The 24,070-nt window shown below is 37.9% G+C and overlaps 1 protein-coding gene across 1 annotated transcript in view; it reads right to left on the bottom strand.

Moving 5' to 3' along the window:
- LOC100497531 (dynein heavy chain 11, axonemal) overlaps window positions 1–24,070 on the bottom strand; it is a 187,259-nt gene that overhangs the window by 25,097 nt on the left and 138,092 nt on the right. Inside the window, exons 62-75 of the mRNA XM_031893873.1 lie at window positions 20,999–21,172; window positions 20,112–20,347; window positions 19,848–19,970; window positions 17,070–17,274; window positions 16,632–16,796; window positions 14,244–14,384; window positions 13,080–13,250; window positions 9,114–9,236; window positions 8,820–9,013; window positions 8,078–8,226; window positions 7,121–7,248; window positions 5,296–5,523; window positions 3,484–3,675; window positions 2,132–2,251 (exon numbers count right to left, since the gene is read on the bottom strand). Coding sequence (XP_031749733.1) covers window positions 2,132–2,251; window positions 3,484–3,675; window positions 5,296–5,523; window positions 7,121–7,248; window positions 8,078–8,226; window positions 8,820–9,013; window positions 9,114–9,236; window positions 13,080–13,250; window positions 14,244–14,384; window positions 16,632–16,796; window positions 17,070–17,274; window positions 19,848–19,970; window positions 20,112–20,347; window positions 20,999–21,172 — 2,349 coding nt within the window. The remainder of the gene's footprint in view (window positions 1–2,131; window positions 2,252–3,483; window positions 3,676–5,295; window positions 5,524–7,120; window positions 7,249–8,077; window positions 8,227–8,819; window positions 9,014–9,113; window positions 9,237–13,079; window positions 13,251–14,243; window positions 14,385–16,631; window positions 16,797–17,069; window positions 17,275–19,847; window positions 19,971–20,111; window positions 20,348–20,998; window positions 21,173–24,070) is intronic.

Below are 24,070 nucleotides of genomic sequence, written 5' to 3'. Positions count from 1 at the left end.
TAACCTATCTTCTCCTGACTGCTCGTTTATAGCAGAAGAACTCCCGTAACATCATTATTGTAATTGAAACCAGCTCTCCAACATTCTGTTTGAGATATAACTGGCCCATGTAATAAGTTGGGCAGCACTGGTCTAAGGCAATGTCAATGTTGCCTCACTACCACGCTCACTTCCTTAAAGGAACAGTAACACAAAAAATTAACATGTATCAATATAATTCATATATTATATATCATAGCCCTACATTGCTAAAAGTTGTGTGCTTGTTTCAGAAACACTACTATAGTTTATATAAACAAAGCTGCTTTGTAGCCATGGAGGAATGCATTCAAGCTTGAGAAAAGAAAAAAGGTACAGGTTACATTGCAGATAACAGAGGATGTGTAGATTCCCATTGTATTCTACAGAGCTTATCTGTTATCTGCTATGTAACCTGTGCCTTTTCTCCATTTCCAGCTTGAATGGCTGCCTCCATGGCTACACAGCAGGGTATTTATATAAACTATATTAGTCTTGCTGAACTAAACACACAACTTTTACCGTGGCAGGGCAGCAGTACATTATATATTAAATACTTTTTAAACATTTTAATTTTTTGGTGTTTTTTTTACTCTTCCTTTAATACCTGCCAGATAGTAAATTCACATCCTGCAAAGCTAACTAGCAATCAGTATAGATGCATTTTGAAAATGTCAACAGTTTCTTTGCAACCATGTATTCCAACCCAATGTAACGTGCACCAACCATTAGTAAATCAGAGCGCCTTACGCCCCCCCACCAGGCACATATGTATAGGGGTTATATAGGGGTTGTAAGAAAAGCAGTAGTTTAAATATCAACATGAAAATCACATCATAGAACTGTGTATCAGAACTGCTATAAAGTCTGCACCAACAGACTCAGAATTTAGTATTTTGGAAGTGATAGGGTGTATGTTGTAGAGAATAAAAAAAACTATACCTATACAGGTATGGGACCTGTTATCCAGAATGCTCGGGACCTGAGGCTTTCTGGATAAGGGATCTTTCCATAATTTGGATCTCCATACCTTAAGTTTACTAAAAATCTTTTAAACATTAATCAAAATCAAATAGGATTGACTCTGATAAAGATCTTAGTTAGGATCTAGTACAACGTACTGTTTAATTTTCACAAAGAAATGGATATACATTTTAAAATGTTGAATTATTTGATTTAAATTGAATCATTGGGAGATTGCCTTCCTTCAATTTGAAGCTTTCTGGATAACAGATCTCTTACCTGTATTTTAAAAATGGGCAAAAATGTGTTAACCCCCCAAAAAATAATTAAAGATAATGGTTCGGTGGCAGCTAGTACTCTGGCTTATTCTTTAATAAATATGCACAAAAGGTAATCAAGAGAATGAAGTAGGAAACTATTACCTAGGTCTCGATTTGTGCCGCCGGGCTTAGACTAATCTGGTGAATTTTCCATATTCCCCCAAAAGCATAAAACAACTAAATATCCCCATATGATTAGCAGCCAACTAAAAGCATAACGTGTTTTACTCACATTTCTGTTTTTATTTGTATTGAATATATTCATCTCAATGGGATGCGACCACCTATCCTAACTGTTTTTTTGCTCTACTTCTCTGTGTGTAACCAGCTTTGATGTATACAGGGCTAGAATGCACCTGCAGCCAGTCTGAGCTTTCAAATGTCCAAAGGTTAACAGAGCTAAATTCCATAGAAAGAGTGAGCAAAATTTACTTTATAAGAAAGACAGTCTATAACCACTTTAATTAGTGAACCATAAATCAGTAAATCAATTGCTTTAATAATATAATTATATAAATAAACTGTCTCCGCTGCATATGTTTTGCAAAAAAAAAAAAAAAACTAGGTGCTTGTCTGGATTTCCAGATGAAATAAAAATGACATTTAGATAAACTGGATTTATATTTGATTCTTTTCTGGTTGACATGCTATGTATGTTATAGAGGTTACATGTGGGTTACAAATGTGTTCCATGCTCTGAAGTCAAGTCCACAAGTAAAAAGGAATATCTGGGTAAGATATACACGTCTGTGAGAAATGGAGCGATCATATTCCAGAACCCAGTAGAGAGCGCTCTAGCTCTGAAAACACGCTTGAATTTGTTCCATTACCTGATTTGGTTGCATGAATTCTTCCAAATACGTACAGCACAGTCTCCGGTCCCAGTCGTCGGTTATATGACCGCCGTACATAATCTCCCCGAACAAGTAGCGCAGATCTTCCCAAGGCACCTGACGGCGAGACAGGGGAAGTGAGAATTAGATAAATAACACTGAAATAAACGATTATTCGGTAGACCAAGTAGTAATATTGTTTATATATACAAAGCACTTTACAGAATATTTATTTCGATTTATGTGTTTGTATATTGCAATTTATTTTTTATTGATATGTATTTTTATTTATATATGTATTTATTTTATTTATTTATATTTATTTGTATGGAAATCTTTGCTCATTAACAGTCCAATTTGATAATATTTGTTTGTTGTAAAAATACACTTCTACCTGAAGATAAATATGTTTTGCTACCAAGGAACTGCCCTTGAAGAAATGAGGCCTCTCCTAAATGTAACCTGTAATCAATAAAACAGTAAAAAAAATTGTATATTTCATTATGTGCATGTTTTTGGATGTTTGCGTAATTAACACATGCTCTTGGGTAATAGTTTACACCTCCTATTCAATTCTAAAACATTTATTTTAACCTATATTTGGCTCCTGAGATTGCAAGCTCTTGGGACAAGACCAACTCAGTAACTGCATACTAATAATGTGATGCATATTGGTTCATCCTCTAAACTGCAAGCTATTTGGGCAGCTGCTTCTCTGCTGGGAGATGAAGTGCAATGACAGCTGGAGGGCTTGATAACCCTAGGTAAGTACAGGTATAGGATCTGTTATCCAGAAACCCATTATCCAATGAATTACAGGAAGGCCATCTCCTATAGACTCCATTTAAAACTAATAATTCAAATTTTTAAAACATATTTCCCTTTTCTCTGTAATAGCAAACCAATTAAGATTTGGGTTATTTCAAGTACACACTTATAGAATGAAAAAGAGAAATCCAAATTATGGAAAAACACCTTTATCCAGAAAAGCCCAGATCCCCAGCATTCTGGATAACAGGTCCCATACCTGTATACAGTATTATTAATGATCTGGTAACCCCAGCAAGCCCCAGCATACAAACTGCCTTATGTACTATTACGCCTGAGATGTGTGTCTGTCAGTTCCCTTCTCTGCCTGTGATTATTACGTCTCAGACTGAACTAGGAAATTGCAGCATTTAGGTGGAAACAAAGGGAAAAATTAGCAATATTTACACACACACGTACAATTGCTAGAAATTCCTGGGAATCATTTCAACACATCAGCGGATCTTATGCAACATTGCACATGGTACTGACAGTCGGAATGGAATGCTTGTATTTTATTGCATGGATAGAAGGTTAGTTACCTGGGCATTTGCCTCCAGATAGTTGTATAGAATACTGACAGATATTGTAAGGTCTCCGATATTAAAGGGGTATTTCCTGTTCCACCCTTGGGGCCCAAACTTTCGGCGCTCGGCAACGCAAGCATGAAAATAGCACAGAGAGAATAAGATGCTCTTAAACTCCTGCTCTCTAGTGCATTGATCAAGGATGTTCTGTGGGAAAATAAAATCAACATTGTCAGTGTACAAAGGCAAAGCTGGACTCCAATTTCCCTTCAAACAGTAAAGCTGGCTGTGTTTCTAACCCCTCTATACCCTCCCCATCATCATTACATCTTTACGTTGGGATATTCTTCTGTTGTCATGTTACTCTGTTGTGTTTACAGATCAATAGGACAATCTATAAATACCTGTATCCAAAGTAAAAATCAATCACAACTTTCAAAGAGCTACTTTGCCTATAGCAGGCCGTACTGCTGGATCGTCTCAGAACATGGTTACGGTTATGCAGAGGTCTTTGTCAGAGTTGCACCGGCTCTCTGACAGTTTCTTATTTATATACTCATGCCTGCCAGGCCCTGCCCCCTTCAATGATTGGTATAGTGGTATATACTGTATAAATAATTATGTCTTACTGGGTCAGGCTGGGTCCAGGTTTAAAGAGGACTGGTTAAGATTGGCTGTGTGACTTTTTGTCAACCTGCACATTACTAAAAGTCTGCCTTCTCTCAACTTGGTTAAAGGAACAGTAACACCAAACAATGAAAATATTTTAAAGTATAAAAATAAAATGTACTGTTGCCCTGCACTGGTAAAAGCTGTACGTTTGCTTCAGAAACCCTACTAGAGTTTATATAAACAAAGCTGCTGTGTAGCCATGGGGGCAGCCATTCAAGCTGGAAAAAGGGAGAAAAGACACAGGTTACATAGTAGATAACAGATTAGCGCTATAGAATTCAATAGAAATCTACAGAGCTTATCTGTTATCTGCTATGTAACCCGTGCCTTTTCGACTTTTCTCAGTTTGAATGGCTGCCCCCATGGCTACATAGCAGCTTTGTTTATATAAACAATATAAGTGCTTCTAAAGCAAACACACAACTTTTACCTATGCAGGGCAATAGTACATAATATATTAATTACTATGATACATTTTCATTTTTTTTTGGTGTTACTGTTCCTTTAAAACCTTTGACTCCATATGAGTTACTGAATTCATTTTGGATTGGGGGAGAGCCACCTGCTTGTCACTATAATAGGGTTTTATGTTCAACATTTAGCTCTTTTGGGCAGGGCCCTCTTCACCTCTTGTATCGGTTATTGATTGCTTTATATGTTACTCTGTATGTCCAATGTATGAAACCCACTTATTGTACAGCGCTGCGGGATATGTTGGCGCTTTATAAATAAATGTTAATAATAATAATAACATAGAAATTCTACATAGAGATGTCTGAAACCTGTAACCATAGATTCTACAGCACTGGCATGCTGGTACTATATTAGCACTTCAGATTCTATGATCTAGGCATGCAAAGGGTATTTTTTGGCAACCAAGAGACTAAACATCCAGAGGTGTATACGTTGGTAATGTTTAACTATATATATCACCTATATAACTAAATCAGTTTTTCTGAGGTTCTAGAGTTCTAGGGGTTCTTCTCTGGACTAGATGGGCGTTTTGACTTTTTTAAAACTGGATCAATTCTGATTAGTCCAATCATGAATGAATTATTGATTAAGCATAAGTCAGTTAAATATCTGATACCAATAACTTGCCTATAAGTGCAGTGTGTGCCAGATATACTTTGTAAGACAAAGGGTTTTACTAACCTGATCAAAGTTATCCAGAGCAGAGTGGAGATTTGCCAGCATTCCAGTCGGGGGTTCGTTGGTAATTTTAATAGCATTTTCTAAGATCCCTTGTGGGATAATATGTTCCTTATGTGTAGGGGCAGGTTCTGCACTCATGAACACACGGTAATCTGGGTGGCTTTCCTCGCTGTACCTTTCTAGCAGTTTCTCCAGAGTGCTTAGCCACTTGGCTACAAGGTGAATATTCTGGAAAGGAGGAGGAATTTCACTACAAATGCACAAGGCAGATCCTATCCATTAATATGATATTACAGATTAATCTCAGGCAGTAATGCGCTGTCAGGCTACTAGATATTATTGACTACAAAACCCAGAATCACTTTCTCATAACATAACTCCCCCAGTTTTTAAACACAAACCCCTTAATTGTATATACAGTATTTGTCCATTTTATATATATCTCCCCAATACCTCCCTGATGCACTGCCTGTTTATTGAATGAATATGCATTAGCTGATTGAGGGCAAATCACTTTCGAAGCCCAATGAAATTCACAGGACCTCTACCTGCTATATAATATACCAACGTCCAACAACCCTGTTGTGCTGGGGAAACGGATGGAGCCGGGTTAATGTAAATATGTCATTGTGGTCCCTAAGGACAGATTATAGGTATGGGACCTGTTAAACGGAGTGCTTAAAACCTGGGGATTTCTGGATAGGGGGTCTTTCCGTAATTTGAATCTCCATGCCTTATGTCACCTATCGTTTAAACATTAGGATGGTTTTGCCTCCAATAAGGATTAATTATATCTTAGTTAGGATCAAGTATCAAGGCACTGTTGTATTGCTACAGAGAACAAAGAAATCATTTTAAAAAATGTAAATTATTTAATTAAAATGGAGTCTATGGGAGGTGGTCTCCTGTAATTTGGAGCTTTCTGGATAAGGGGTTTCCTGATAACAGATCCCATACCTGTGCCACTGTTGATGTGAAAGAGCACATGCACAACTTCAGTGCAATAATATAACTGGCCCCTATATTAATGAAAACATACAGCTAAATATTTCTGTATTTAAAACCAAAGGGGCCTTAGTGCACAGGGAGGGTGACGCTATCAACCAGTGGTTCACAAACATGAGCTGTAATAATGAAAAACATTTGAGGGTCCTAAAGTACCCAAAAATCCTTTAGCTGTGGTGATAGCAACTTACTCTTGACTCTGATGGGACGGCATTTTTCTAGGTGGCGATTAAAAGTGGCCCACAACCAAAATCCCTGAGTAACTTGAAGGTGTATCTAGTAAGCATTGGGTGTGTCATATTAAGAACCTGGCATCATGTGATTTAAAATATTAAAGATAAACGTGAGATTTTGAGATTTAAATTATGCCCAAGTCTTAAGCTACCCCGGGGAGGCCGAAACAAGGACTATGAGGAGTAGTTCTCCTTGATGAAATCTACAGCCCCTTCGTGAATCTGATTCCTTTCTAAACATGGAAACTGAGAGTAGCAAATAAAATGATTACAAGACCCCCAAAAATATATCTATAAATTGCACAGTTGGTGCAGAACCTTAGTAAATATAACCCAGAGAACTGAATGGTGCAGCATATAAACTGGGCAAGCTGACATCGCATCGGTTGAGATCAATCATCTTCTAAAAGAGGGGAAATGCTGAGCTGAGTCTAAACAAGGTGAAATCACTCTTGTCATTGTAAAACTGTTTGGATGCACAGCCAATTTCATTCCGCAAGCACATTCTGTACAAGGAGACAGCATTATTCTCTCTGGTTTCTTAGCCCGGCACTGAAGCACTCCTATAATGAATACCATCAGCTTACTTGAAGTATAACCCAGTGACCTTCTTTTGATGCCTTCTCCATCGCTATTTCTGCTATAACTTCCTGCCCTTGACCCAAAGAGATATTGTGAAGTTTTCCTGAGTCAATGGTAAATCCAAGTCTATCCCCTAAAGAGAACAGGCAACAATATCAATTTGAAAACATTCACAAATGAGAGCAGGGAAAGGGAATAGGGAACAATGAACTCGGAAAAGGATCTCATTCTATTGCAGTAAACAATAACAGAGTGTATATTATGGGAATGGAATAGCGGCTACTGAATGTGGTTCTAATTTAACCCTTAAGGGGAAAAACAGTCTGGCAAAACATTTGTAAACAAGAATATCTATTATTTAGTGGACTAAACAGGCAAGGAGTGGCACACAGGTGGGACATGGGTATAAATAAGACACCTTCCTAAGTAAGGGTATATATTTTAAAGACAGAAGTAGAGCTTATCAAAGTCTGAGTAAAATTTCACCACTTATTTCTTATATCAATAGGTGAAAGTAAAAGTTCAGCCTTGCACACACAACAGAGAGCAGCAGAATTTTGCAATGGTGGACTGTGGCGAGTTCTGTTCTATATCTAAAAGCATAGGGCTAATTTATGAATGTAGGTAATAAATTGTCCAAGTGGAGTTGCCAATATCAACGAATTTCCTGTAACTGTCTCTAATTCCTTTCTGGGAGGAAAAAACAGGAATCTAGGAATTCTAGATATAAACTTGGAATTCAAGCAAATATCTCTTAAGATTAAAGGCTATATCTGAATGGCTAATGTGTTCTACAGTGCTGCCGGGAGAGATCTGACTCACATTCCCCAAGGAGAGTGGGAGAGGTAAGAACGCTTTCAAATCAAATTACAGAATGCTTCAAATCAACAAACAGAAGAAATCTGGATCTTTAATATGATAGGTAGTAACACATGGCTAAATAAAGAGTGTGCAGTTCCTACCTAGTGACTCAACATCTTTCAGTGGATCCACTCCAGGGGAAAGGATGAAAAATATGGCTGTACCAGGACCGCTCTCCTGAAATGATTTGGAAAACTCTGTCTTGCGTGTCTCCACGTATTTGGTTCCAAGTTTCTCACCGACAAAATTTCTGCATGTATAAGGGTTGTATGTAACTTATTACCCCAAAATTTAGTACAATTATATTCTAGATGTAAAGGTAATGGGCCTACACAGATGCTAAATAGAGAATTTATGTAGTTTTGTAAAAATATACTTTGGGGAAGGCCTCTGTGTTTCTGTAGGTTGTTTAAGCAGAGTGTAGGGGTAGCTTAGCTTAGGTGGAGAAGCCTCCATTCAGAAACCACAAGTGAACATCACATTTCTTACTTGGAAAATCAGTTTTTGTAATTATCTGGGAATGACAGAATTTATGGGGCCAAATGTTCAGTTTTTTTGCCTGCATATCCCATCTGTTTATCTTCAAGCATACTGGGTGGTAGAGTGAAGCTGCAGGAGCTGAAGGGTAGATACACAATTGTGGCATGAAACCTTCTTTGTAAAGTGCCTGTATCAATAACAAAATGAGCCAAGTAGGCACAGGTTACACTTACTAGGTCAACTTCTCTCTGATACACCAGTTATTTGTGGGTCCATGTCTTGAGTAATACCTGGAACCCTTAGTCCCCCTGTTTATTAAACCATTGTGATAATGTATTTTTAAAATAAAATCCTCTTCGATACCTGACTGCGTAAGTCATTCGATCAGGTCGAAGTGCACGCATCATTATCATTTTCTGCAGGGAACTCTTTGTTTTCCATTCCTGCGGCAGCCTCTCTCTCTCTGGACATTCCGATTCAACCACTTTTTTCCAGCGTTTTGGAGATCCCTCAATATCCCTGTCAAGGCCTCGGAATTCATCCATAAAGCTCATAGTCTGTATGATATCAAATTCATTTACAGTTAGGTAATGATAGTTACTGATGACTTTCATGGTGACTTTGTACTTATTATTTCTTTAATACACATGAGCCTACCTTAATAGCGCTCCAAGCAGAATTGGATAGGAATTCCAATGGGCTGTTATAGTTGTGCTCAACATTAAAACGAAGCAGGAAATCAAGTTCCTGGGCAGATATTTCTTTATTCATTAATAAAAGCTAAAGAAATGGAAACAACAGTAGTAAGAATTAAAAATGGCTTTCAGTGGGGGGTTATTTAGCTTATTTTGTCATTGGTAAATGTATTTATTAGTATTATTAGTATGTACCTAAAGACAGAGGAGGGTAATTATATACAAAATTTGGTAATGTCAGTGGTATGTAGGCATTCATTTAAAGAGAGGGGAACTCTGGCCCCACAGAACACAGAAACCCCTAACATACCTATAACTGTTATCTGTTCCTTCAAACAGTATAAATAATACCATTTTTATTTGCTGAAATGCAGCTGTAAAACCATTTTTTTTTTCTTTCTCCATCATTTGAAATCTTGGTAGGGGAGGAGGGACTAAAACATTGATGTTACAAATTGTAAAAACTTCTCCGCAGCTCACAGACAGCATGCAGGAACTACATAATGCAAAATGCATTACACTGTGATGTTCCTTTCCTTATTGACATTATGTGTGCAGGGAATTGTGGGATTGGGAGGGTGCAGGCTGAAGGCAGGCTGAGGACAGTCGATTACTGTTACATTTTATTTGAGTCTCAAAGTAGTCAGCCAGATCAGCAGGTGAACAGGAACCTTAGGGAACTGATCCAAACCATATTATTACAATAAAAATCATAAAAAGGCTGCATATTTTTTAATCTATATTGCAAACTTGCATACAATTATTTTTACTTTTCAAAAAGCTTAATTTGTTTATTGTTTTAAAGTTAAATTAAGCTGGCTCTCAGGATATGTATCACATCCAAGGTATTATTGTTGGAAGCTTTGTGGATGAACATTATGAGCATTGGAAAAGTTATTTTGGAAAAACATCTAAACCTTTTGGCCATCCAGATTGAATCTTTATCCATTATAAGTAAATAGTATGTAAGCGATTCTAACAACCAAATCTTGGAATACTAATGACTCCTGTTCATTTTTCTTGAGTGTATAATGCAGAAGAGGACCTAGTAGCTGTGGCACCTAAGGCAAAAGTGGTATTCTATGCCCCCCTCATAGTGCCACCGCACCATTCCCATTATCTGGAAGAGTTAGTGGCAGACACAGATGTGCTGACACAAGAAGGGAACTGTTCTTATGAAGCGTTGCTCAGTTAGTGTTCTAGAAGCATATTTTGTGGAACTCTGCTCCACTTTTCCCAATATGGTTGAATATTAGGCAAGGGTATCTGCTGCCTAACCCTAGTTCCGGCCCTGCTTTAAAGTTAAAGAGGTTGTTCATCTTAAAATGTAGTTTTTAGTGTGATGTAAAGAGTGATAATCTGAGATTATTTGCAGTTGGTCTTCATTTTTTATTATTTGTGCTTTTTCAATTATTTAACATCATCTTCAACTCTCCACTTTGAAATTTCTATCTGGTTGCTAGTGTCTAAATAACCCTAGCAACCAGGCAGTGGTTTGAATAAAAGACTAGAATATATACAGAAGTGGGCCTGAATAGAAATATAAGTAATAAAAAGTAACAATAAAATAATATAACAAAAACAATAACATTTTTGACTGCTGGGGTCAGTGGCCCCCATTTGAAAGCTGGAAAGGGTCAGCAGAAGGCAAAAAAATAAAAAACTATACAAAGTAACAATTAAGACCATTTGAAAGGTTTCTAAGAACTAGCCATTCTATAACATACTAAAAGTTAAAGTAAAGATGAACTACCCCTTTAAGAGATCCTATTTTTGCAGGCGTAATCAATGCAAGCACAAGAGCATTTTAGTACAAAACGCTAAAAATGGAAGCAAAATCAATTGAACCCATTTCAGAATGGTAACTGCATCCATTAACTGTCCTTTGCAACCTGATATGCCAATGCACCCCTTTATCCTGCCCTGATGAATGAGGCACAATTGCATGCATTACTGGGGTATTACCATCAGCTAGACCTTGCAGTGATTCCTTAGGGAACCAATAACGGCAACTTACTAGGGCCAAGTGACTTGGATTCTAATGATAATTAAGTCATTATTGGTGCATTACATTAAAGTTACAAAGTTAAAATGCTGCATTGGGGGTTATATATGCTGATTTGAGTCCAAATGTGCACATTATACTGTGATTAAAAAGCAGTGTTGTTTGTTGCCTGCCTCTTTTATTCCATTAGATGCCTCTCAGTTCCTCTCCTGTTAGAGGCGACTAGCTGGAACTGATATAAAAGGTTTTGCTAACACAGACATCACTAGCCCCAACCCAGAAGAAAAAGAAGTAATCTATTAAAAAACAACTGATCTTAATTATGTTGAATTGACTAAACTGGGCTCTCCCACAACTATTTTCACTAGAAACGTAAAAGACAGAAAGCACTTAAAACGCAGTTCAGAGCATATTTTATGACTTTGTTATTTCCTGGATGCTTAATGAAGTGAGCCACAGTGAGTCAGCAAGTGCCATCTCTTTAAAGTGATACCGATCCTGCCTGCAGCTCTGTTTTCTCCTAAGCTGGCCCTACACATACTGATAATATATGTACGGCCTGACGATTCCAGCCTACTATGGAGATCAGTCGATTGGGGGTCAAGTAGCCAGCCAACCCACTTGATGGTTGTCCTTTAAATACCACCCTTGTTTCACATGTTTCACATCATTTTTGGATATGCAGTATTAACTCAAGCTTCATTTTCCTTCAAACCCACTTGCCCAGAAATTGGCATTTCCTGGGGTCCATAAATCCTAATGTTGTATGCAACATGTATGCACCAATAAAGCTAAGTATAAGGATTTCTTGCTGTGTTATGTAGTCATTTGTGCACATAGCTGTAAAAAAAACTGGGCTTTAAGCTTGCATTAGGGGTCATAGTGTGTATGTAGGCCCCTTGTAGAGTATCAGTCTGATCACAGATGGATACCTCACTGGGTCTGCAAATCTATAGCCATCTTTAGTTTTAGTCAGAATAAGAGTTGATGTGAGACAGGCCTTGAGTATATGTTGACAAAAATGAGGTGTTCAACTAATCTGAAGTAGGAACCATGTAAAGGTTTCAGTACAAGACCCATAGCTTCATTATTGGTGTCACAGATGTGACCTTAAAATGAAAGCCAATTTTTGGGGAATGGGTGCAAATCCTCCCTTTGTCTGGATCCTGAAGCAAGGGACTTGAACAAGCAGAATATCCAAGGCTATTGTGATACTAATATCTACAGTTAGTATTACTGGTTGTATATATAGTTTATGTATGTGAGTGTATAGATTGGTAAGTATAGGTTGTGTGCTGGGTTTACTCAGATGGGTTGAACTTGATGGACAATGGTCTTTTTTCAACCCTATGTAACTATGTAACTATGACCCACCCTTTGAATGGTCTCATTGGTGGCACCTAATTATGCATAAGTATACTGTAAGACCTGTCCCTTAACTTCAAACTGCAGAACAATAGACAAAACTGTAGATAAAAATCAGAAGCAGAACCTCAGTTGCCTTTTTGGGGGGCAGATCGACAGAAAAGAAGATGTCAATATGCTCTAGTAAGCTATGTTCTCCTCAAATGGCACTTACTATAGTGACATTATTAAGGATTATAATGTGTCCTTGTAAGCCAATCATTCAGACCTTAAGATAAAGGCCAATGTTTTAGGGTGGGCGCAAGTCTTCCCCTTGTCTGGATCCTGAAGAAAGGGACCCTCCCTTTGCCTTTTAGGAGGGCAGATTGGCAGAAAGAGGGTGTCAATATGCTCTAATAGGGTATGTGCTCTTCAAATGGACAAGCACTGGCATGTCTTCACATTTGCTCAATACAATGTAGTTTAAGAAATATAATTACCCAAAATATTATAATTTTGCAGAATAAGCTTACAAAAAAAAAGAAGCTCCAGTGTTACAAAAATGTATATATACTGTACCTGAAAAGCCAGCTGGGACGTGAACGTTACTTTATCTCGCTCAAACAGACCTCTGCTGATATATATGAAGGTTGAATACGTCACACAGTCAATGAGATTATTAACTCGTGTTTGGACATCATCAGATGATTCTGCTTGCCGCACAGACTTGTGAAACACAATGTTAAAGGCCTGCAAAGGAGAAGCATTATAGGATAAAAGTGCCAGCCAATGAAAATTCCAATGTCCCTCATCTGTGTGAAGATCTCCAACCCCTTTAAATAACCTCAATATAGTCTGGTATCTACCACTGGTCAATTGACTTTAGTTGCCCATGTTTCTATATTTTCTTGTAGCAGATCTACTCTCTGTTCCCTGTACTGTGCCTAAAGCACAGTTCTAATGCAATGGAATAGTTCTCTGTGCCATCAGCTTTAAGGCTGTAGCATTACCAAGCAGACCATGTAGCATCATAAAGCCCTTTCAACTATCTTTAATGTATGCGTGTGAATCTCTGCAAAAATATTGGTACAGGTATAGGATCCCTTATCCGGAAACCCGTTATCCAGAAAGCTCCGAATTACGGAAAGCCCATCTCCCATAGACTCCATTTAAATCAAGTAGTTCAGAATTTTAAAACTGATTTCCTTTTTCTCTGTAGTAATAAAACAGTACCTTGCAATTGATCCCAACTAAGATGTAAATAATCCTATTGGGTTTAATTAATGTTTTATTGATTTTTTATTAGACTTAAGGTATGGAGATCCAAATTACGGAAAGACCCCTTATCCGGAATACCCTTGGTCCCGAGCATTCTGGATAACGGGTCCTATACCTGTATAGTCTAAAGAATGAAAATTTATCTGGGGAAATATAAAATTATCAAAGGCACGGCAGAAATAGTCTTCTTAACTTCTACAAAATAGAGCCAACTACCAAGGTTCTGAACCACTAGAAACCCATTAAGCAGCTACTACAATACATATAATTAAATTAAACAATTTATGGAATTGTTAAAACATCTACTTATGGATCTATATAACAACACAAATTAATAAAAAAATAATGGCAGGGAAAATTGTTGTAGGCAAGCCTGGGAAACAACTAAACAGGGAATATATGATCCACTGGGGAGATATCTCCTGGTTATTTCCTCATGACCCAGAACCAGCATTCTGATCTGACCTTAAGTGAGAACTGGTACATGGGGCTGATCTTTTTCAGGTCGTTTATGATGAAGTAGAGTAAGGAAGCTCTTGCGGCTACAGGCCGATAATGCTCTCGGGCTTCATTGATCTTGACTTCGTTGACCTTGGCTTCCAGCACCTGAGAGTGCAAAACCAGACAAAAATCATTGAGTTTTCACAAATGTACTGAAAAAACAAGAAGCAAGAGCATAGCTACAGAGACGGCAGATCACGTGGCTGCTTTGAAAATGAAAGAACAAGGGTCCACGACCCAAATACCAGCAGTAATTATGTCAAAACAGACTACTTCTAATTCTTTATGTCAACTTGGCCCCATTTATGTAAATGTCACAAAGACCAAGACTTACGAGGGGATTGAGGTTGCTGGTTATTTACTAAGACGGAACTAATTTCCCTAGTTCCCTAGCATCCAATACATGTTTTATTTTCATTGTTCTACCTGAAGCTGCCTGAACAAAGTTTCTCACTTACTCTGCACCAGGTACAAACTCCAAAGTACTGGTTAATGAGCCTTTTGGGCAGCATAACCATTTTTTTCTGTGTGCCTTCGCTACCCATCACTGTGCAAGATCATTACTAACATTGCAGAAGCAGAATTTTATAGAACTGACATGTTTTTGTGATACTTTCCCTTTAAATGTCCCAGCTCACTGGAGTGCATGCCTACACCAAGCCATTAAAAATGCTCAAATGAATTGAAATATTGTACTGAAAACTGACTAGTGTTCATAAAGCAAAATAAAAATATGCATCGCAATGTCATGAATATTATAAATATTATTTCATGCTCATGGAGAAATGTGCATAAGCGACTCCCACAATTATATTGTTCAGCAGTCTCTGCAGAATTTCATTTACCCCCATAACATTACTTAAGCGATATGGACGTGCAATGCAATTAGCAACCCTCTAATGTTACTGAGGTTGTACATCTGAAATATGGGAAAAATCACATGGTACGTAGATCTCCACAGCCCTGCATGGCTGCCTCCACTGCCAAAAGTGTGATTATTTATATCAGGGGTATTAGAGATTGCGAAGCAAACACTGACAATTTATAGGCATGTGGTAACAGTGCATTAAGGTTAAAAAAGAATATAAAGCCCTTTCATGTTGAGGTTTTACTGGCTTGTTAGAATTATATGTGGAATCTGCTATAGCAAAATCTTATATATACAAACTCCTAGAGATTTCAGACAATGCCTTTACAGATCTAATTATGATGCCCTTGGGTATTTTATGGGTCAGAACTTTGTGTCAAAGTACAGATTCTATATTTCTCTATTGCAGACCCCGATGCTGCAGGAGGGCCCTGCAAGCAATTTCAATATATTGTAGTAGAAAAAGGTCAGCTTACCAATATTACAGGCCCTAAATTAAATTTAACATCTAGTTACGCTACTGGCCCCATGCATTCTCGATAATAGATCCTTTTCTGTAATGCTAAGGCAAAGTAAGATCAGTTCTTTCTTAAGTTCATTCTTTTCTTAAGCAAAGCTTATCTAATCCAATGGGCCCTAAGACCAGGGCTAGTGGTAGGAGGCTTCCAGCCAGAGAGGTGCCACAGGAAAAGTCCTAGCAGAAGGGCAGATGGGTGTTTGATTACACCAGGGAAGACTGGTTCCCGCTGGGTGGCATGCTGCTGGAGAAGGCTAGCCTAAGGAAGAGACCATCATGACAGCTATTTCTGTATGTATGCACAACTATGAATTCTGCCTGAATGTACTGGAGAATGTGAATAAACCCCTTGTTGTGTACAAGTTTCCGTGTGAATGTCGTGTTGCCTGTCTATATAGACGTGCAAGGGGCATATTTTGATGAAAGTAAAAATTTGCAATGCCACAATTGTACTTTTGGACACAAATGTCCCCTGATAAAGACTTATAATATCCTCACATATGGTACATTTTTTCTTATAATACAAAAAGATTAAATGGGTCATGTAATACAAGTGGCAAAAATAAGCACCATGTAAAACTGATAATGGCCAATGAGCACCATTTAAAAGATACTATTTATATTTGATCCAGGGTCCTTTTGCTTTATTTATACATATATGTTTTATACTAAACAAAGGCTGAGACAACTAAATGACAATAGCTTTCTGTTGTGGTTTGAAGAAGGACTTGCTCTATAGCAACATCTGCTGGATGGAAAAGTTACTACAAAAGCATGCTTTTGATATTCTCACAACTCTTCGGTTGTCCTCAAGTTGGCGGATTTCATGGTCATGAAATACCACTTATATTTACTATAAAAAGAACAAATACTCATCACAGAAAGTAAATAAAACAAGCTAATACAAAACTTATGCATATACACTAAATAGTACCTGGTAGTATTTTTGGCAAGACACCATATTTACCTTCATCTCTATTTCTGCTGCAGTGAGTTTGGTGGTTTCCAGTTTCTCCACTAGCAACGTGTCCCCCAGGAAATTGCTCTCCGCGGCCGATAGGCGTGTCAGTAATTCATCCTCCAGCATTTTCAACTCAATTTTAAAATAATTCTGCTGCTTTGTGAGCTCAGACTGAATAGAAAATGGCAAGTTTTAGACCTATAATTCTAACGCCATTAACAATGGGAATAGACTTTCTTACCTTTTAATCTTGCTTATTATTAAGCATTTCACAATTGTTTTTTGAACAAGTTAAGGGCACAGTGCATACAAAGACAAAGATAAAAAATCATTGATTTATTTATATATTATACTGCTTTCTATGCTGAGCATTAACTGAATCTTGAACATTGAGAGACTAAAGGGCTTGATATTTCTCCCAGAGGCTTTTTTTGATTCATGTACCTTGAACTGTTCCAAATCTGGCCTTTCCAGGTTGACAACGTCAGCTAGAAGCTGATCCTCCAAACCATCCCGTGTTACAGTAAAATTAATTAGAGTTGTCTGTGCCTGTATTTCGGGTTTGTAATGTGGATTTGCCAACTTTGTATGAAGTATAAGCCGGAATTTAGGATGAAATTTACACTCCTTATCCCCAATTCTGATGTATCTGAAAAGCAAATTATACAATCTGTAACATATGTCTTTAAAGGTTTTTTTTATTTATTAATGCACTTTTTCCCCAAGAAAATGTTTTTCATAGTGTTATGTAGTGCTCATACAATACCAGCAGAATATGATTCAGTGCTGTGCTCTAAGACTTCTTCCACTGCTTTAGTCCAATTAAGCCATTGTATAAGAGCCATAGAATGTGGAAAAATCATCATAGGCTGCAAGTACTGCAAAGGTTAAAGTGTTTTACTGGAACACTACATATTTCGAGCTGTGCTCTTTTTAAAGTGTTCATAAGTAAAGCAAGGGAATAGTAATACTAAGCAACATTTGATGGTTGAGAAGGTGCTAAATTCAGGTTTAGGACATTGCCTTTACATCATTATGAGGAGTAGTTATAAGAGGTCTTGTTTATTTCTCATGTTTCTATTTACTGTTAAAGTAATATTGGCTCAGCTTCCAGTTTTGTTGCTATTTAGTGGTCTTTGGTATTCGTGATTTTCTTTTTCTTCCCCCCATGGAATGCTTTGACATTTGCCTGCAATCGCTAGTGCAAGTGATTTTCAGGAAATTGAAGCTGAAATCACAGATTCCTATGTTTCCAGACAACAAACATCACCACACATGTGTTTGGTTGAATAAACAGCATTTTCTTTAGTGGGGACACGTTCCTAAGTTTCTCCCTAAACTAAAATGCAGGACACCATAAATGATTGCATGCATAGGTATTACATGGTAATTCTGACAATTCCGAGGGTATAATGACCTTTTAGACTTTAAAAATTCACAAAAATGACTGCCAGTGTTCCCCTAAGAACTGCACCAAGTAGTATTAAAACCCAAGGCAAATACTACTTTGTCCGGCACCCTGACTGCTACTTACTTAAAACCCCCACCCCTCCCCACTAATTTGCACACAAAACCTGCGCCACTGGCACCACTCAGCCCACATTACTTTCCTGCAGCCCCCACTCACTCCCACTGCTCCTGTTGGCTTGCATATTCTTGATGCTAGCCACCTACCAACTGCGCCCTAGGGTATTCTATTGACATGCTTTCCTCTTACCAACACTAGAGATACAGACAGTAAATCTAGATTCAAACCCATGGTATGCCGAGGGCCTGAAATCCTGGGGATAAATCTTTTTTTTCAGGAAATTTGGGTGGTAAAAATAAAAGATTATGGGAATCATAGAGGAAGAAAATTGTAAAATACTGTCAAAATAAAATACTCTGTTTAATTACTAAAAACATGATGTCATCTTATGGGGCCTAAAAGCATTGTGGTTACAATCCTTCTGTTCCCTGTGAACATTCCCATTTTTTTCTTCAATCACCTCTAGCTGTTGGAATATTGTTTTCAAGTCAACAGTCATTGAAATTCAGAATCGCAACCAAAATGTAATAAGCAGTAGTCATTTTCTGAGTCTCAGCTCCCCATGAAATCACTCCTTGTATCAAACACCTCCAAGGGAGTGAGAAATTAAAGATACCTTTCAGTGCTGTGTAGAGCTGTGCTTTTTGCAGGCAAACTGATCAATACTCAGCATGGGGACGGCCTTATCTACAACTATAAACTAGGGGTGTCTCGTAGGACATTTGTTCAAGGATGCCAAACATTTCGGAATCCTCGGCTGAAAAATAAAATGCGGATAACACTGCTGGCAATGATATATTAGAAAGTAATTGAAATAATAACTGTCTGGACTAGTTGTCGGCAGAGCTTGAAATAAATTACTGTAATTGATAAGCTCAATTTGACATAAGGGATATTAAACTGACCCTAATCACTGATGAATTACAGAATATTTGTTACAAAAAGAGGCATTCTGTGTCTTGTAAAGATAAAGTAAAGAGGACACTGCAATTAGAGACATATGGGTTTAATTAACATTGTTGCTAATATTAATGCATTTCAAGGAAATGTATTGAAATAAAACAAAGCTAATAGTTCATTTTTTTTTTGCTTTTATCTGTTGGTTCAGCTGTAAAATTTCTCTGTAATTAAATTAAGGAATGTTACTTATTTGTCACAGATTTATCAACTAACCTATAGTTAGATATACTTTTAGTTCTTCTGCCGGCAGTTTTTCTGCAGCCCAGTTAAGATGATAATCCAATTAGAATGTGCCGGCTCCAAACACCCTGTTCTTGATCCTTGCTAAAATCCTTAAACACCAAACACCTAAATAGCTCCATGTCCGCCCTTTACATGTTTGATTATAGTGGCTTATGAGTAAGAGGTCTGGCATACAGCTAGTAAGCCAGTGTCCCATCAGAGAGTCCTCTTGCCTCTGTAATATACTTTGGCTAACCTGCTTTAAGAGTGTGATGAGGCAATTTAATGGAGACTTTACATCACTTAAAGACTGATTTCAGTTTCAAGACTAGAAGTTGTAATTCAGCAAAGATTGTAGCTGCTCATGTTCCACATCCATGACCTATTCAGTTACCCATTAGGAGAAACATTCTTCCCTGAATGGTTTGCTGAATTTTCCATGGCTAAAGCAGCACCAAACCATTGGAATTGCTGGAAACAGAGAAAAGATAAAGTTGCTACAAGTCACTTACTTTCCTTTCTTAAGTGTGTGCCTCCCGAGCAAAGCATCAAGAACCGGGTCAATGGTTTCTTCTAAGTTCTCAATCAAAACCGGGTCCCCAGCAACAACTGCCTGCTCTATCTCATCAACGTACCTTCACAGGAAACACACATGAATTTGTCAATCGTTTGATGCAAGAAGCAACCTTCATTTAAAATGGAAACACATCCACAGATTCTCAACATTCCAATATATCTTCAAGCAAAGAATTCACACATTTTCTTTATGATCTTACCCTTTTTGTCCCAAATGAATGGCCTTTAATCTGGAACCATATCTACTTTTAAGCCACTTGATTCCTTGAAGCTGAGGGTCAATCATCAAAGGCCATCGCTCGCAGTTTGTAAGTATTGTGCCATTCTGAATTGACATTGTATCGCTGGGCAATCCCTCGTTATTCCATTTCGCAATAGTTGCATCGTCAGTTAACATGGATATAGGATCAAGCCCTTCTGTCATTGGGATAGGATACTACAACAGAAAACAATGTTATCATGAAAGAAACATGTGTATACTTAAATGTTTTTATATGGTAATCAGTATTTGAACATCAACCAAAAAGGAGTAGGCTAATGAAATAGTATATAATATAATATATTTAAGAACCCCTCTCAAAAATGGACATGTGGGAGAATGCAGCAATTTTTACACTATAGGGCTACCATCCCTAGAGGTCCTGGACTGATGGCTGAGGAGCCCAGGCCAGTTAAAGTGAAATTAGGGCACAAGGACACAAGGATATATGTGTCAGCATTATCTTTACATATGCCCCCTTTGTTGGAGCTCCCCATAATTCTGCTATGGTCCCTGTCCCTGTTTTAAATGAGGTGTTCAACGCAAAACAACTGCAAAAACATCTTTTTAAGCACATTCCTTATGTATTTTAAAGAGTATAAAGCATAATATACAGTATACATAATATGAACTCTTTAATGTTTAAATGATTATTGTATGAAGCCAAGAACAGAGAGTCAATTGTAGCCAGAACAGGAAGGATTCTCCTTGCATCATTTGGCCTGTTGAGCAGTGTTAGGTTTGTTCTTATTTAATTCTGTGTTTCATTGTACATGTTTTATGTGTCCTTCCCTCTGTTCAAAATGTAATATCCAAAGAAACAAATACCTTTTGAGATCTAAGGAATGGCATCCACAAATGTTCAACCAGTTCATATCGATACTTTTTGGAGAAGGAGCCGGCATATGAGATAAAGGATGCAGTGAGCAGGACGTCCCCACACAGGGTATGCTCTTGTTCATGGTAAATAGCCACAGACTGTGCCCATCTCACATTTTCTGACTGCCAACATAATAAACAACCAACAAAGCTATCAAAATCCAAAAATCTGAAATTCCAAGGCAGAAATCACCAAGTATAAGTAAAGTGATCATATCACAGTTTTGAATTCATTGAACACTAGGAAAATTCATTAGGGTTTATGTACTGATGGGTCCTTGAACTTGATTTAAACAGTTAAAGAGTGATTGTAGTTCTGTATCTTAGTTTATTTTGTTTAGCTCAAGAAATAACAAAAACCATAGTCCTTTCTAACTTCTTGCCTATTGTTTCAGTTATGTTCAGCACAAATTCTGTTGACTGAACTTATCTAAAACAAGGGGGGTATACTGTCCCTTTAAAGCTTGTCTTTTTTCTGTGCCTTTATATTTGGGACAAATACAGCTTTTCAGTTTTTACACAACAGAATACACTGCATTTAATAATGAGTATTTTTCCACTTTGAACGTTAATAGATGAAAGTGGATGTCAGCTTTATTACATTCTCAGGAACCATAAACCCAGCATGCTAAAAACATAATCATCGTGTTCATACGCTGTAATTGTTATATGTCTTTCCTTCCAAACTTCCAAACATTTTCTAACAAATGCTTCTTTTTTGACATTTTTTAACAAACAAAAGGTTTGAGCAAACATTAAGATATATAAAAACATCTGTTCAGTGACCATAAAGGGGCAGATGGCTGAATGGGGTACATTTTCCCAACTACTACATCACAAGATTATCAGGGTAGTTAGGGTGCTAGCTGCATGAACTAAAGGACTGCTCTTTCAATACATGTGGGACGTTTACATTAAATGTAACCTTTTTTTTGGCTAAAAAGCACTTAAACACCAGCTATTGGTAGAACATGGGGTACATGCGACTCTCTTTCTCTGGAATGGGCCTTCGCTGCGTAAAATATCGCGTGCTGCGTAATATGTTGTGCGCTGCGTAATATATTGCTTGAAAATATGTTGTCGCAAGATAAATAACGCCAAGAACATCGCTTCTTAATTATGACAAGTGTCCTTTTAGTGAATCGAGTGAAAAATAAGAAGTGATAAGATTTTTAACGCATGCTATAAATAGTACTCCTTATTTCGGACTTTAGTGAATCGGGCCCGATGTCACCGGTTTATCCCACCTCTTTTGGAGACTGGGCAGGGTAAAGCACCTGTCAGCTTGGCACCACTTGGAAGACAGTCTGGATAGTTACTCCAATCCTCGGGTTGATAACCCCTAGCTTGGATGGGTTCTACAGCCGACTATGGATCAGGGATTTACACTGACCTGTATCCTGCGTCTAAAACCATGGCCCTAGGCTGAGGCAACATTGCCTGTATGGAAGGGTACTTCCAGCTGAATTTCTGGTTGGAGTCTGAACTGCTCTTACTAACTAGTTCTAACTACCTCACTCTCCTAGAGAGTGCTATTTCAGTTTCTGCTATTCTTTCTAGTCCTCGTTCACGGGGACCTGTCCCCGACTTCACCAGAGTGGATATTAACCTTGGGGCAAATGGCTTGGCTTTACTGGGGCCTATTTCTGATGGCTCAGTGGAGTGCAGCTCAGTGGAGCTGTTCCTTTAGATTCAGAAGGCAGCCAAAGAGGAAGACACACCTCCTTGCTAGACACTATATGAGACTACAAGGGGTGGGGGCAACCACATAAACCAATAAGGTATAACTGTAAACTGATACAAAGGGCTATGCCCAGTAACAGTGAAATTAGGAATAGGTAGGGAATTAAAGCCATAGGGCAGCTTAACCCTATGGGTCCCTACATAAACAAAACAGAACTGGCTGCTCTGAAGTGGTTAATGGTTTGGGTTCATCCTGTAGGAGGTACCAATATGATCAGCACCCGTTTCCCACAAGGCTAAGACCCAGAGTTCCAGGGAGGATTCTTTCTCAGTATTCTTTCTCAGTATTTATAATCAGGTATGTACCGAACTAAATATGACTCCTAATTTGCATATGCAAATTAGGCAATGGAAGCGGTAAATAGAATCGCGCACAAAGAACTTATGTGTTCACACAGACCAAAAGTCACCTTTTTATATGGTTTCAGATTCGGTTCAGCCTAGGGTAACCAGATCACTTGAAAATTCAGGGACACATCTAATGAATACATGTTACAGGGCAGCACTTATTGCATTTACAACAAACTGCAATTAGTGTAACCCTGCTGTCTGGATTTTTTAGATGTTTCCCTGAATTTTCAAGTGATCTGGTCACCCTAGTTCATCCAGGCACTTGGATTCAGCTGAATAAAAAAGGCAATCTTGGCAAATCCCAAACCAATCCTGGAATAGGTGCATCCCTATTTATAATGCTACTCTTTAAAATTTTACATCCCCTTCAGCAATGGTAGATTTATTAGTACATTCTAGTGCCAACAGAAAACAAAATCTAATACTGAATTTCCTTGGCTTCAACACATTTTGATGTTTGAGGCTACAAAATGACTAATATTTCACCCTGTATATTGAGTCAGCTGCGGGCAATTGTGTATTTCTGAGATGACCATGTCCTACTTGCCTTATCTGACTACAACTCCCAGCATTCATCTTTCAGGATTCTAAGGTTTGAAGTTTAACACTTGGCAAGCTGTGGGCTTTATTTTGCTCCCATTTATAACACATTATGTGTGAACATCTTGGTAGCCCATTAAAGGTCTTCTGGGAATGAGATATGTAACCAAATCCCTGGGCAATAAATAAAATCCAGACAAATCTTAAACCATGGGTTTATCTACTTTTACCTCCCATTTATTTGGTTATGCAATTGAAGTTCAATCACAGCCTGTTACAATGCAATAACACATTGAACAGCAGCCAAGCGTAAAGGAATATTCTCCAAATTAATCTTCCAATGGACATTGTTGGAATCTGCATGATTTAGTGGCTGGATTAGAATAG

The sequence above is a fragment of the Xenopus tropicalis genome, chromosome 9 (genome assembly GCF_000004195.4).
Source record: "Xenopus tropicalis strain Nigerian chromosome 9, UCB_Xtro_10.0, whole genome shotgun sequence".
Classification (NCBI taxonomy): domain Eukaryota; kingdom Metazoa; phylum Chordata; class Amphibia; order Anura; family Pipidae; genus Xenopus; species Xenopus tropicalis.
This window is presented reverse-complemented; position numbering and strand designations above follow the sequence as displayed.